This window comes from Telmatherina bonti (assembly GCF_933228915.1).
Source record: "Telmatherina bonti genome assembly, chromosome: 10".
Taxonomy (NCBI): Eukaryota; Metazoa; Chordata; class Actinopteri; order Atheriniformes; family Telmatherinidae; genus Telmatherina; species Telmatherina bonti.
The window spans coordinates 23085767-23100453 of NC_136628.1; the positions used below are offsets into that span (position 1 = coordinate 23085767).

The 14687-nt window shown below is 39.7% G+C and overlaps 1 protein-coding gene across 3 annotated transcripts in view; it reads right to left on the bottom strand.

Moving 5' to 3' along the window:
- nrg2a (neuregulin 2a) overlaps positions 1 to 3885 on the bottom strand; it is a 45213-nt gene extending 41328 nt beyond the window's left edge. For all 3 annotated transcript variants that reach the window (XM_079248113.1, XM_079248112.1, XM_079248114.1), the window contains exon 1: positions 3740 to 3885. In XM_079248113.1, the coding sequence (XP_079104239.1) occupies positions 3740 to 3827 (88 nt within the window). In that variant the 5' untranslated portion in view covers positions 3828 to 3885. The remainder of the gene's footprint in view (positions 1 to 3739) is intronic.
- Positions 3886 to 14687: the final 10802 nt, after the last annotated feature.

Sequence of the window (14687 nt, forward strand, 5' to 3'; positions counted from 1 at the left end):
GTTTGGTAATCACAATTTTGCAGCTCTCACAAGTTTGAGATAAAAACAGTATACTGGTTTTACCGGTTTAGTCCTGCTCCCACACACAAAGGTATGTAAATTTAACCATAATAAAATGAACTCCTTTTCTGTGGAAGTTTTGTTGAAAGCTTTTTTAAAAATTATTTAGTTATAGCATAACCATTATTTTAGTTTATCATTATTTTAAATTTACACATAGCAGCTCTCTGACTAGAGCTTGTGTATTTTTCACATATAGTTATAGGTAGTTTTCCTTGCATGAACAAGTTTCTATGAGGTCATATTTAAGAGCAGGACTGCCTCTGTTAAAGCTTCTGATTCGACAGAGAAGCACAATGGCACTATAAAGCTTGACAAATGACATGACATAATAAATTAACCTAAAAAAATCTAAGTCACATGGATTTTTTCAATATTGAAGAAATATTAAATTAGATTAAAATAGTTTAAATAAAAAAATAGGAATATTATGACAATTAAAAATATATATCCTATCTCAGGCAGATAACTGCGGAAAATCAGTGATATACCCATATTTCTTTGTTTTTGCTAGATGTGACATTGCACCATTTCAGGTCACTATATTGATTTGTGTCTATCTGCTATTTTCCTCATTTTCTTAATACTCTGATACTAAATTATGTTTCCTAGAAGAAAAGGGGATGGCTGATGGATTGAGGAAATCCTATGCAGTTGGCTAACACGCGCAGAACCTCACAATGATTCAAGTTGAACTTGTTATATTCATCTGGAGATTGTCTTAGAATGAAAATAAATATTATTATTACTATTGTTTTAAATGAATTCTCTTTATTATCCAGCCTTTGTGTATGTATAAATATAACAATGTCACCTCGGTGCCACAGATTCTAGGTAACTGAGTGAGCCGGCTTTTTGGAGAAGTTTCTGTTTCCATTGCATCATATAAGATGTGATATCATTCATTGTAAGAGCAATAGCAAGAAGTAAATTCACACCTGAAATGGTTGAAGTCCTTATCACTGCCTCATCTGATTACTGAAATACATAACATATATTGTTGCTCTATTATTTAAAAGTCACATTTTTTATTTTAAAGGTGAGGTAGGTGTGAGTACGTGACAAAAGCATCCTGCACAAAACAAGGAAGTCAACTCTTTACCAACTAATTATTACCATTCTCACTATGCACGCAAACCCATCCACGCAGAAAAGAACTTGTCCTGTTTCGTCTTGAAATAAAATGAGAGGGAGGTGCAAGTTTATGAATTATCATCAATGGCAGCGGTAAATTTATGTAGGCCAGGCTGACAGAGATATCTAATTACAATAGTACTACTACAACAAAGTTGCTACACAACTTTACCCTTCCCAGGGTGTCAACGTTTTTCAGCATTTTGGCATAAAATGTGTTTGTCAAGTTCTGCAGAAGGGGTCCTGTTCTAACCCTGGGCCTGTTTCGGTAGAAGTCATGCAACTTTCTCTAAAGGGTATCAACTTACGGCCACAATGCACGCAGCTTAAAAGAAAAGAAAAGGAAATGAGAAAGAAAATTATCATGTAACAGTATGGCAGCAGTATGATCGAAATCAACACTTTAAAAATGTCTGTCTTCCTAATCTTCAAGACGTCATAGCCAGTTTAAAGGCTATTTTAACTGAGCAATGCCCATTGTGAGATAAACTTTTAAACTATCGTGCAAAACTGAGATGTGTGAGAGAAAAGACACATAACCTGTCTTTAACTCTGTTTTTGTCTCTGAGTTTCAGCAGATAGCTCTTATTTAAATCCAATTAAAATCTGACACACCTAATCCAGACAGGCACGTGTATACATGCACATGAAGAGCATGTTGTATAACATTGTGTTATCATTACTCTTGTATGTATGCATCAAGTCATATTGAAAACATGACTGCAGATGCTAAAAAGATTGTAGCATTAAGGCACAACTGTCTACATTAGATCATTACATGTACATTATATATTAAATGTACTGTATATGATAGCATATCCCCCCTTTTTTCTGTTTTTACCACATTACAAGGACAAGGGACAACAAAACAAGTTGAGAGATCAACTTTTGAAAATACAACGAAAAAGGTAAACAAGGATCTATTTAACTGATGTGATGCTATAACCATAAAACATTTATACTTATTGGGCTCATTTGAACAGTTGATAAACCCCATCCTGAAAATTTATGGGCATTTAAAAGCAAAAATGTATTATTTTGTTTCTAAACTAACTAAACTAACAGCAGCTTGATGTCTAAAGCTGTTACGTTTCTTTCCTTCTATTTTAGAGTTTCAGGCCCTATGATCAGTCACTTCTATCTGACTTACTTTTAAAAGTTCCACATACTTTCACACAGATTGTCTATTCTCTTTGCTCTGTGGTTAAATCAATCATATATTTGACGTGACATATGTCTTCCAGGTTATAAAAACAAGCAAACAGTTTATTTTCACTTGTGTAATTTTGGGACAGATAAGAGAAAATAAACCAGAATAAGAAAATTACACACAGCTGCGTTCACTGTGTTTAGAAATTTTGCTGATGAATGACACCAACAAAATATTCCTCAAGCACTTTATGTCCAGTGTAGTTTTGCGAGTTGTTTATCTTACATGTTTATGGATCACGATTAAACTTGGAATAAGTGCAAGTATTTAATTACATATCAACTTTACATTCATTCAAAACAATTATATAAACTACAAATGCAAACATTAAACAAAAACAACTACATTAGGTTATTTGACATGGAAAGAAGGAACATTAAAGTATCCAAGATGCCAAAAAAAAAAAAAAAACTATTTGTTTAGAGCATTATAACCAGTCTGGATGTTTTTCTACTGGAGGCTGATGTGGGTGACATCATGAAGAACAAATGCTTATCGAGATCACGGTGATGAAGTGTCTAAGATGTGGGGGCTGATAAACTCAGGAATGATATATAGGAAGTGCGCTTATAGTCAAACTTTTGTCCTTAAGTGTCACTAAAATCGGGGTCTACAATGTCACCCCCCCAACCCCCATGACCTGAGGTCAAACTACAGTGACATGCTGAAGCTTGTAAGATCCACTACTGAGCAAGCACATTGCTACCTCTGTGAATATGAAAGACAAACAACTCCCATTTTATTCCAATATTAGTGCCTTCTAGCAAAAAACATGCTGGATGACTCACTGCACGCTCAGAAATAAAATGAGCTGTGAAAATACTGTAGCAGCCCTTGAATTATTAACCCTGTCAAAGACTGCATAGCGCCACATGGTTTTCTGACACACATCACTTTCCTATTAAACCTGTTTTCCAAACCTGTGATGTGTGACAGTACACATGAATTAGTGAATTAGCAATAGGGACTTGACAAGCAAGGTTGCAGCCAGTTACACATTTTCAGATAACTCATACACAAACTGTACTTTGGCTCTGAGATCAGCTTCCTTTCAAAAGTTTGTACACATGTCTGACTCCAACACAGAACAGAAATGCTGCCAAAACCAGATGTACTTCCTTTATGCTGACCACAGGAAGATCAATTCAAGTCAAAAACATGGCAGCAAGTTTAGACAAGACTAGGGTATACTTACTTTGCCCCACACTTCCGTGTAATACACTAACACAAACTTCATCTCACTCCATCGTTTCTTTTAGTCTAGCTCTCTTTCTCTGCTTCTATCCCACATTCACAAGTAATATTTTACAAAGAAACGAAATAATATCATTTTACCTGCAGCAGGATCTCCCTCTTTTTCCTTTTGTCCTTTCTTTCCCCCCTTCTTTCTTCCTTTCTTATCTTTCTTCTTGTTCTCCGTCATGCTGTCAGAATAAAGTAAATCCTCTCCGGAATAGACAGGAAAAAAAAATGGTAGTCCTTTTGGGAACGTGTGGCAAGTGGGCACCACCAGACTCTGAGCCTGTTAGAGCGTCTCTCCTCCTATATAGACTCTGCCCAATCAAGTACACAGAGGAACCACCTACTCACAGCAGGGCAGAAGCAAAGAGAGGGAGGGACGGAGCATGGAGAAAAGGTAGGGAGAGGAGGAAAGAGGGGAGTTGCAACAGAAGACAAGAGGGAGGGAAAAAAGTAGGAGGGAACAAAAAAGGCATTTCCCATTTCATTATGGTAATCAACTCTTCCCTCACTGGATCTCTCAGATAAGCAGTGACTCTTCCAGGCCCTACAGTCACAACTGAGGACAGAAGGAAACTGATCCCATGGAGTCTCCATAAAAACATTGTAAAAAAAAAAAATCTCCAGCTTCATGGCCACACTTGCTGCCAATTGTACACCGCCTGCTCCAGCAGCATCCTCTCCTTTCTAATGAGCCATGCAAAAGTGATATGAGACCAGCTAAACTGTCCCCTTTGCACTGCTGATCCCACCCAGATAAAGTCAGGCGGAGACCTACCATTGCCAGGTTGATGTTGGGGTGCCAGAGAACCTCACATCTGTTTTACATTTGCTGAGCACAGATTCTATGGATATGCATTTGTGAGTTGACGAATGTCAGATCACAATCTCTGACAGACTGTGCAAAAATTACACAAAATCATCCCTGGCTTTCCAGAGTTGCTCCCCTTTTTCACCTCTCTCGTCTGTCAGTACCTCTCTAGGTTCTAAAGGCGAGTTTCAGCATGTCCGTGGCCGTCGTTCTCCCTTCACTGTCGCTGTTAGCCAGATGTCAATGTCCATGCAGGAGTAAAGATCCAGAACCAATAGAACAAGCTTCTCATTGACTATTAATATTTCTGTGAATAACTTTTTTTTTTCATTTAAAAAGAATAGGTAGGTAAATCCACCTTTTATACCTTTGTTAATCTGCTAAAATAGCTTCAAAGTATAATTACAAATAGGGCAATGTAGTAGCATGAGATTAAAGTAGGACAGAACAAAGATAAAAACCAGCAGGAACAGACAAAAACAGAATAAAACCTTACAAACAAAGACAATCGACTTCCTGAATATTCTTGTGTAATAATATGAACTTCCACATGAATACTGCAGTTACTTTCACATTAAAAATGTAACCGCATTTTCAACATTTTTTTCAAGCCACTATATCATAGCAACATGTTTTAATACCATGCTTACTCAACTCCTCTGTTAAGTGGCATAAAAAAGATTGAAACAACTGCAGTGACTCAATGAAACTCGTTGATGAGTCATCTGTGAGGCCATCCCGGGGTTTGTCTCTGTCAAGCCCTTAGAGGATTCATGATGTTTCTTGGGAGTAGGCGGCGGCTGCAGGGATTGAAAGGGGCAGCACAAGGGTCATGTCTTAACAGGTCACTGCACTCAATAGTATAAGCCTCATTTGTAGGCAAGAGAGGTCAAATCAGGGCCAAGGTTTGACACGCAAAAAAACCTTCAATATAGGGCTTTTCCTGGTTCAAAAGCAAATTGCTCTTTCCTTTCCCTGAGTCTGCTCCCAAGTGCTTGTTCTTCATGATATAATCTGTCAGCAGAAGTAACTGAACACTGGCAGGCACTGGTGCGACAGGGAGCTTCTCCTACCGCCGTACACCACCCTATCTTCCCCAATCTTTGGACTCACTTCCTCCACCACTGTTCAACAAGATGGGACTCGTATCCAGGCTGGTACGTCTGTGTGTGAACAGAAGGTTTATAGATGTGTCAGAAATGTGAGTTTAAGTGACGTCAGGACAAAGAAAGATGTGAATTTCATTGTGGTTTAGATCTGGATCAAGATTTCCCTCTTCAAAAAGTTTTTTTTTTCTTCTATCAAGACCTCATGTGTGTCTTCAAGCAGAGCCCCACACAATGCATATTAAAACAACCTTAATTGAGATGAATGATGAGAAAAAAAATGTGCTCAACTGAAAGAGATTTTGCAGCGTATTACCCTTGGATATTAATATGCAGGTCTTGTGATACTGATTCAGCAAACCTGCCCAAATTAGTTGGACTATCAACAGATTCTGAAATTTGCAGCACTTAGCAACATTGATATAAAAGTTGTCAAATCAGCCGTTACCTCGATATTGCCCCATATTGCAGGGTTGAATAAAATATGTAATAGCTGCATGAACATTTAGAAGAAAAAAGGAAAAGACTGATCCTCATATTGGACATATTGGGGCATAATAAGATTCAAACTTCTAAACTTAAGAACATTTTTTACACCCAGACACAAATATGGCCATAGACTAAATGTCTAAATGTCTTACTCTTCTTTTTTTCCACACAACCTGAAAGCATCTGCTGTTTTTCAAGTCGTGGGCTGTCCTTGGACCAGGATTTTGGGGTGGAGGGGCACAGATGACCAAGTGGGAGGAGCCTAACTTTAAAACCATTTCCAAAAAAAAAAAATCCAAATAAAATAAAATGACATTTCATTAAATAAAATGAGTCAGTTCCCCGAAGTTCTCGAGTCTGTCCTATGTATGAACATGCACCTAATCATTCAAAATAAATGGATAGGGGTGTTCTGTATTTCTTGCTCATAAATGCTCCACAGACTCCGGCTCATCTATTCCTGTCTCCTGAGTCCTCCCTGCTGCTCCCAGAAAAGGGGAGACAGCTCTTCTGTATGATGGAGTTTAGCAGCTCCCTCATAACACCAGCATACCTGCACATCGTCACACTGATACTGCAGAACAGCACTCCTACCCTTTCAGAGGCATGAGAGTTTATCTTTCTGGACATAATGGCTTTAAACAGCCATTATGTTATGTTGTTTACATCTGTCTGTTTTTCTTTTTTCTTTTTTTTTTCTTTTTTTTTTTTTTTACCAGCAATGTAGACATGGGTGTGGGTGTGTGTGGGGGAGATTGGGTGGGATAAGGTAGTTTATAGTGGCTGCTTTAACTCATCTGTGATTTCAGTTCTTTGAAATTAGGCAAGGACCATGGGAGAACAAGGACAAAACCTTGTGGAGAGATGGAAATGAAAGAGAGAATAAATGGAAAGTGTGTGTGTGTGTGTGTGTGTGTGTGGGGGGGGGGGGGGGGGGGGTTAAAAAGTATGACAGGGGATTTAAGAGTATAATAATGTTGACTTAATCAGATGACAGAAAACAGCCCCACCTGCTGATATCCACCCTCTAAACGTGCATCTGCTTCCTCAGCTGACCGTGCACTGAGGTGTGCTGTTGTAACAAAACAAAATATAGGTGGTCTGACGGCTGTGCTGAAATCCCACACATTCAGTAGTGTGTAGTGTGTGTGTTTTAGCAGAGACAAAGGAGAATGTGAAAAACACACAATTCTCAGCGCACATATGATCAAGCTGATGTTGACATTCTTGATGCTTTCCATGTGTGTTTCTATGCATGTACTGTAAGTGTCAGCGTAAGCGTAAATGTGTGAATGACTGATAAAAAGATGAGAAGCATGTGATGAGACTCTGAGGACTTATGTCAGTGTGTGGGCTGATGTGGCCCCCTTTAGGACAGACATAACACAGATCAATGTCAGTGACATCTGGAGGCCTGAGGAAGGGACTGCTTTCTCAAGGTCGGTTGTGCCAAGGTGAACTGAGTGTTCCAAATCTGAGTGTTACTCGTCACTCCTCCCACTGATAACTGAGATCTGGATCGGTGAAATCCTCCTTATCAACAACAGAGAAAGCAGGTGAATGAATGCAAAGCAAACATGGCTTCTTGGTATTTACAGTGAGCTGCCGGAAATAAAGGGACACAACAAGAAAGATTCAAAGTGTTAGACAAGGAAGTGATCCTGGGTGGATTCTGCTCTTTGACGTTTCCGCAGCACATAGCTGTCACCATGGTAACCACAGTCTTAAGGGTAGTAACTTGAATGTGTGAGAGAGATGTGGAGGGTGGGGTGAGGATGAACAAAAGGGGATGCGAGTGAGAAAAGTGGGGGATAATGTGTAAGAAATATGCTGTGGGGAAGAGTGGGAAAAGCAGAAATAAAGGAAAGGCAAGACCGGGATGCAGCAAGGAGAGATGAGCCAGACAGCAAGAAACAGACAGTGAAACGCAGAGAGAGGTATCTACTGTGCAGCTGCAGCCTGGGCACTGTATCGCTCCAATAAGAGAGATGTCCATGAGTAAGCCTGTGCCAAGCCTGCTGGGAAGCACTGCAGTAGCATCTCAGAGAGGGAGAGATGACAAACAGCAGCACTGAGCATGCTCCACTCTCAAGGCCAGAGAGAAAATGAGATTTTAGCTCTTTAGGCTGTTAGTTTGTTTAGTTCTCCAACTCTACCCGAGTCTCCATCTACCGCTAAAACTATATACTTTGATAAGCACATGACACCGCCACACCCGGTCTCTACTTCAGATGTGGCCCCACACTGGACAGAAAGTGATTGATGTGTCTGATAGGTGATTGATCTAATTGCAAGAGGCATCTTTCCTTCTTATGGCCACGCTGACTCATATTGTGACAGGTCTGATTGGGGCTGAGAGGAACAAGAGATGAGCATAGCAACTCATCAGCCAATGGGGCATGATACTACAACAGGGCAGCACACTGACACACACACACACACGCACACACACACACACAGGCCTGCAACCAGATGTGATCTCTGTGCCTTCAAACTCTAACTGACCATCCTCTTTATCTGGATGGATACCGCAGCTGAGAGGTGAATGACCGGGATACATTTGTGTCCAACTTGCAATTAAGCTGATGGCGGTTTCTCTGTTCCTTTTTCTTTTTTTTTTTTGCTTTTTGGTTTTTCTCTTAATGCTTGTTCAGACAAACATGCAGCTACACACAGATACGACTGTGTGCTTTTACTTGCTTTATGACAGAAAACTGTTGTCTATCTTCAGCATCTGTCATGGTCATGTGATGGAGAGTGGGTTTTTGTGTGAGTGAAAAAGACAACACTTGTACCATGTATGTGAATGTGGGCGGAAAAGGTTCAAGTCGCCCCTCAGGCTCCTCTTTAAAACAAAGTTACCACTTATGACAAAAGCTACTATCAGAGCTTATGTATTTACAGATATAAATCCAATATTAAACATTTTCCAATGACAAGAGGCCTCTAAATTTGACTGAAGAGATGCATTGTTAAGACATTTAAACAGAACAAATATCTTTAATGACAGATGCTGAGAGCTAGACTTTGATCCTCTTACACAAAAATCCACTCTATCTTCTTAAGGCTGTTTGATTGAATCTCTGTCTCCTTCCATCTGTATTTTCTCCTGCTTTTCAATGTATTTATTTTGAGTGTGTCCTGTCTGTCTTTCAGCCCGTCTCCCTTCCTCCTGTCTAAAGAAGAGACAAAGAGGTTTGTGCGACTGTGAGCAGATTGTAATGAAGATAGAGGCTGAAGCAGATCTCCTCCACCTCCTCATTCTGCTCTTTCTCTCCCGCTCTCGCCCAGATGAATAGACAAACAGTCTCCCACATGCTCTCACAGTTTATCAAACACACACCCACATGGAACCAGGTCTTCACGCAAACACATATGTGCGCTCTCACCGCAGAGAACAACACGCACTCAATCTAAGTGTCCTCAGGCTGACAAAGTATACACTGTCACACTCAAATACAAACATACCCTCTTAAACACGCACATACACCCCTGCAAACACACAGGTGCATCCACATGTAAATACTGTAGAGGAAGCTCAGGGTCAGGGATGCGTTCAAAATGGAGCTTTTTCCAGTCATAGTGTAGCAAATATAAACTATTCGCCTGCATGACAGCATACTGCATTTACCAAATGGACTTTTAAAACATCACTTGTGAATCACAGGATATTACAAGTTCTGGGTATTTTCCATTGCGCACACATTTTGACTTTGGCAAAGTTTTTAAAAGTTCAAAACATCAGCATAGATTTAAATTTGATTGTTTTTACTGACCAAAGTTGAGCTCAAAAGTAATTTTTTAATCATCATTATTTAGTTTAAACTCGGGATACTAACAAATAAAGACAAAAGCTTTGGATTTTGCGTGAATACTTGGTAGACATCACCAAAGTGCTGTGCATGTATCAATAAACTTTTCATGCATTTACAAGAGACAGAGATGTTCATTTACACGAGGGAAAACATGGGAAGGTTGTGCTCTTATCAGCATCCCCCCCCCCCCCCCCTCCAAAAACATAAGAGCATCCGCTCTCTGCTTTGCATTCTTCGTGTCAAATGAAATTCCTTTTGAGCTCTGCACTTGTCCTTTATCTCCAGAATGTGCTTTTAGAACAACACAAACATGTCATGATGAGGACACTACGAGGTGTTTCACACAGAGTCAAGCCAGCATCTTGGTCAAGTCATTTGTATTTCTGCTTGTGCCTCTCGTGGCTGAGCTTGGGCTTATCAAAAGTATGTCTTATCTCTTTGTTTGTTTTTCACCAATGTAGGCTTTTCCTGGAAAACAGGCCAGTACGCATGTGTAAGCTTAGGTCATGCCTTGGAGGCATAAGCCCAGATCAAGGCGGACTCAAATTAAGAGAGCTTGATAAGTGGGCAAGAGAGAGGCCCACATGATAAAGCCAAGACGGCCTAACACAGTACTCTGGCAAGCCAGATGTGGCTCACAGGAGGCCAGGTCATCTCAAAATGACGAGATGACTGCACAGGCGCACAAAAACCCTCTACAAGTAGTTAAATCCATGGCCAAATGCAACAGTGACGGAGAACCATGGGACTAAAAAGGAGGTCAAGGCTCGCTAAAGCTGTAATACAGTAGTTCTATGAGGCAAGCTACCACCACCGTGAGCAGCTTAGTGAGGGAGGTGCAGAACCAAAGCTTTAGCCTGAAATATAATTGTTCAGTTTAAGCCAAGAGGGCACTAATGTTGCTTAAAAAACTATGTACCATACAAAAGCATGTTCATGTGAATGAAGCTATCCGACATGGAAACATACATCGGAGTCTGCTTGACAAAGCTAAATTATGGTGATTGAAATTTCCACAGTCTTATCAGAAGGATCTCGCAGAAGTTGAATACTGTGGAAAGATTAGGTATTCGTTGTGTCATTTTTCATTGTTTTGTAATGCTGGCTCTCCTACAGAGGTTTCCTGGCTCTTGGCCATTTTAGGTAGGTTTGTAAGCCTCATGTCATGAAGACAACAAGCGAATGAAAAGAAACATGCCTAGACAATGCAGAGCAAAAGTACACATCTCAACAGATGTGGTGGGGAAAAAGCGGAAACAGAGCTACAGGCCTCACACTATGGGGACTTTCTGTAACACTGATCTTTTTAGCTTTTACAAGTACAACAGACCTCTGTGAGGAATGTTGCTTTCTCATTTAAGGGTAAAACACCCCCAGAGTTAAAGGGTATCAATATCACAAGGGAGATATATTCCTCTTTTGTCTGCATTTGCTGCAGTGAGGTGATGGTTAGTGTGCTGGACTGTGGGCCAGCTGGGACACATCTCAGTTCACCCCACGCACCCGCACACACCATGCACATACTGACGCTTGCTTTACGTTCCTCGCTATCTTTCAACAACAAGCTGAGCAGAGACCAGACGGAAAGAGGTCCTATTTGTGCAGGAAGATAAATACACTTCTGCACCCAGTCCTGTCCCCTCCTGATTAGAGCAACACAATAATGAGCAGGAGCACTGGTTGAAGGTCAGAAGAAAGCAAGGGTAAAGGACAGAGGAACAGCCTACAACCAAAACACACACCCCACACACATCATACACACATGAGTAATCACAGACAGACATGCATTCTCTTATCTGTTATCTTTACAGCTTTATAGCAATGAAGCAGTCATCTAAATTTGCAACTCAATTTGCGCTATAATTTAACTCCAAAAATGAGTCATTTGTTAATTGATGTTTCCTTTTGAGAACTTTGAGAAAAATTTCCACATGAGTGCAAGCCTTTGAAGATTTATTTGCTTTTGCTTCCTTTCACAAATCATTAACACTGGAGAACTTCCAGAATTTACAACTTGATTGCGTCACAGAAGAAACACGGCCTACGTGAGCACTGTGTGTATTTATTCATCTTTTAGTGGGACGATAGTAAACTTTAATGTGTCTAAATATGAGCATTAACCCAGTAAATACTGAAGAAAGGCCTGTGTTGAGTTGTTGACAAGCTGTTCCTCTGTGAGTCAGCGGTGTCACAATCTTTTATCAGCGCCTCCTCACACTGACATTAAATCAGAACATGGAATTAAGCAACTCGTTTATGCTCTGCTCTGCATATGTGCTCTTAAATCCTGCTGAAATAAACCTCTGTCTCATTGCAAGAGACCCCTGTTGAGGGAAACATGATTTTCTCCTGGTCCACTTCCAAACACTGCTCACAAGCCATTCCATTCTGTGTAAAGTCTTTTCATGTTAAGACACACATCAATCCACACCTACAACATACCTGAGGAAACAAACCTTCTCTCAGGATATGCGCTGTGTGTGTGGGGTGAACATGGCTGGACACGTCCCTTAAACACACCGGGAGGCGCCCAGCAGGAGTGCCAGCAGCCCCTCTTTTCAACACTTCGGCACGCTGCACACAAACACAGTTGCCCTTCCCATGGTCCTTTTGTTCCCTATCGTTTTGTTGAAGTTCCTGTCATGGACACTGTCAGCTTTCTATGGACGTTTATAACTGACAGTTTTATTACACTTCTGGATGAAGGCTCACTTTAGTTATATGGCATTGGGACTGTATGAAACAAATCAAGCCTTAATCACTGGACAAAAGCAAGTTTCTGAAAGTAGCTTTTTTTTTTGCTGATGCACGAAAGCATGCATATGCTTGCCAGGTAAGAATTATAGCAAATCTACTTTATAGAAATTCAGACAAGTACATAAAGAATTACACACAAGCAAAAACAAGCAGGAGCAGAGACCTGGGAACAAATTACTTAATTGGCTTTTTATCCTTATTAAACTCTAAACTTCATGCAAAAAAAAAAAAAAAAAGATTTTTTTAAAGAGTATTTGCTTTAGATGAAAACAGTTGAACTATTAAACTCTAACAAAAAGTAAATAAAGCCTTCGAGCTTTTGTATTATACTTCAGGTGACATTTTCCAAGCTGTGATGCTCCGTGTGTTATAACAACAAGTAAACTCAGTTGCTCCTGTCATTTAATCATGACGTAACAAAACAGGTTAAACTCTACAGATAAGACCAGGAGAGGACTGGAAACTGATGCTTGGTGAGAGTGAAACTGTGGCCTGGGGCTCATGTTGAATAAATGCCAAGGAGGGAGTCTGCACCAAAAGGTTATCACTAGCATTATCCTTCAGTGTCATGTTACTTCCTGTGAATCGAGCTGACCCTTAGGTGAGGAGATGTTGCAATGAAGAGGTACCTTAAACCACAGAGGTAAACAACAAGCCTGTTTTTGTCCAGGGTGCTGTGAAATTTCAATTCTCCAAGCTGCATAAACTTAACAATGGCCTTTATGAACTTTTAAAACCTTTAGACCTTTGAACTTATCTAATTTAGCCCCACAGGCCAAACACATCCAGAGAGGAGCATTGCCTAGACGACTCAGTCTGCCTCTTTCAACTTGGAGAGATCATAAGAAATATGTTATAGTAAACTGTATTGATTCCAGAAAGAACTTTTATTGGTTGGAATTACCCACTGGTGACAAGGCATCAACAACACCAAAGTCAGCTACTTTCACTGAGATAATGTCAAATTCAGATTTTAAATATGGCAGGTGAACTTAGTTTGTTGTTTACGTGTGCAATCCATAAATAAAGATGCAAAATTCATAGAGTTATCTCTACATTTATCGTTTAATTTTTTTTTTAAAAGTCCCAAATTTATATTATATATGAAGGTTACATATTTTTTGTGATTATCTGGAAACCCTATGAATTTGTCTTGTGACCCCCGTGAGGGTCCCAAACCTCAGTTTGAAAACCACTTGTCTAGCGTTGCAGTCCTCCACACCAGCAAGAACAAAAAATGACAATACACATAATCTCTTTTGTTCAGTTTGTAGGATTCTTCGACTCAAAATAATTCATGCTAATGATGACTCTAAAAAACCCAAAGCTCTTTGAAAATCTAGTGGTGATTTGTGATTAAGAAACATTAATGTCATCCATAAAACACTTTATTAAATATAGAACTTGTTTTCTTCAGTGGCGTGCCAACAGCTTCATAGATCTGCAAGCCAACAAATACGGAGACCTGCTGCGGCCAGCTTTATCCGCATGTCAAAACAGTGTTGGCTTCAGCTTTCATTTGCGTGATTTTGATGCTCCCTTTGGTTAAGATCAAGTTCATTCAAAGCAGTATAAGTATGGAGGAGCAGATTTTTATGCCAAGATAATCAATTTGATATTATAGCAAGCCAAGCAAGTTAAACAGGTTTGAGATCACTTGAAAATGAGCTGCTGAGTTCTGCTTTGATCCAGATTTTTACCTAGGTTAATATAGGCGCTGATGTAAACAAATTCAAGTGCATAGAAAACACAATTTGTGGTCTTTTTATAATATCCAAGTATTTATCAGTCCGTTGTATAAGCTGTATCACAATATATCATTCTTCAAATTTAAGATGTGCTAAATGGTGGTGTGTGATACTGCAAGATTCAGGATCAGTCTGGTACCAAGTAAATGAAGGAGCAGAATTATATATACCAATACATTTTAGGAACACAGTCAAAATGAATGCATTGATGCAAAGATATTAATCTGCAGAACTAATGCATTAATTTTTAATTACATAATCAAGTAAGTTATTACTCATGCCATATTAAAAATCCATATTTGGCATTATCTTGGCTAG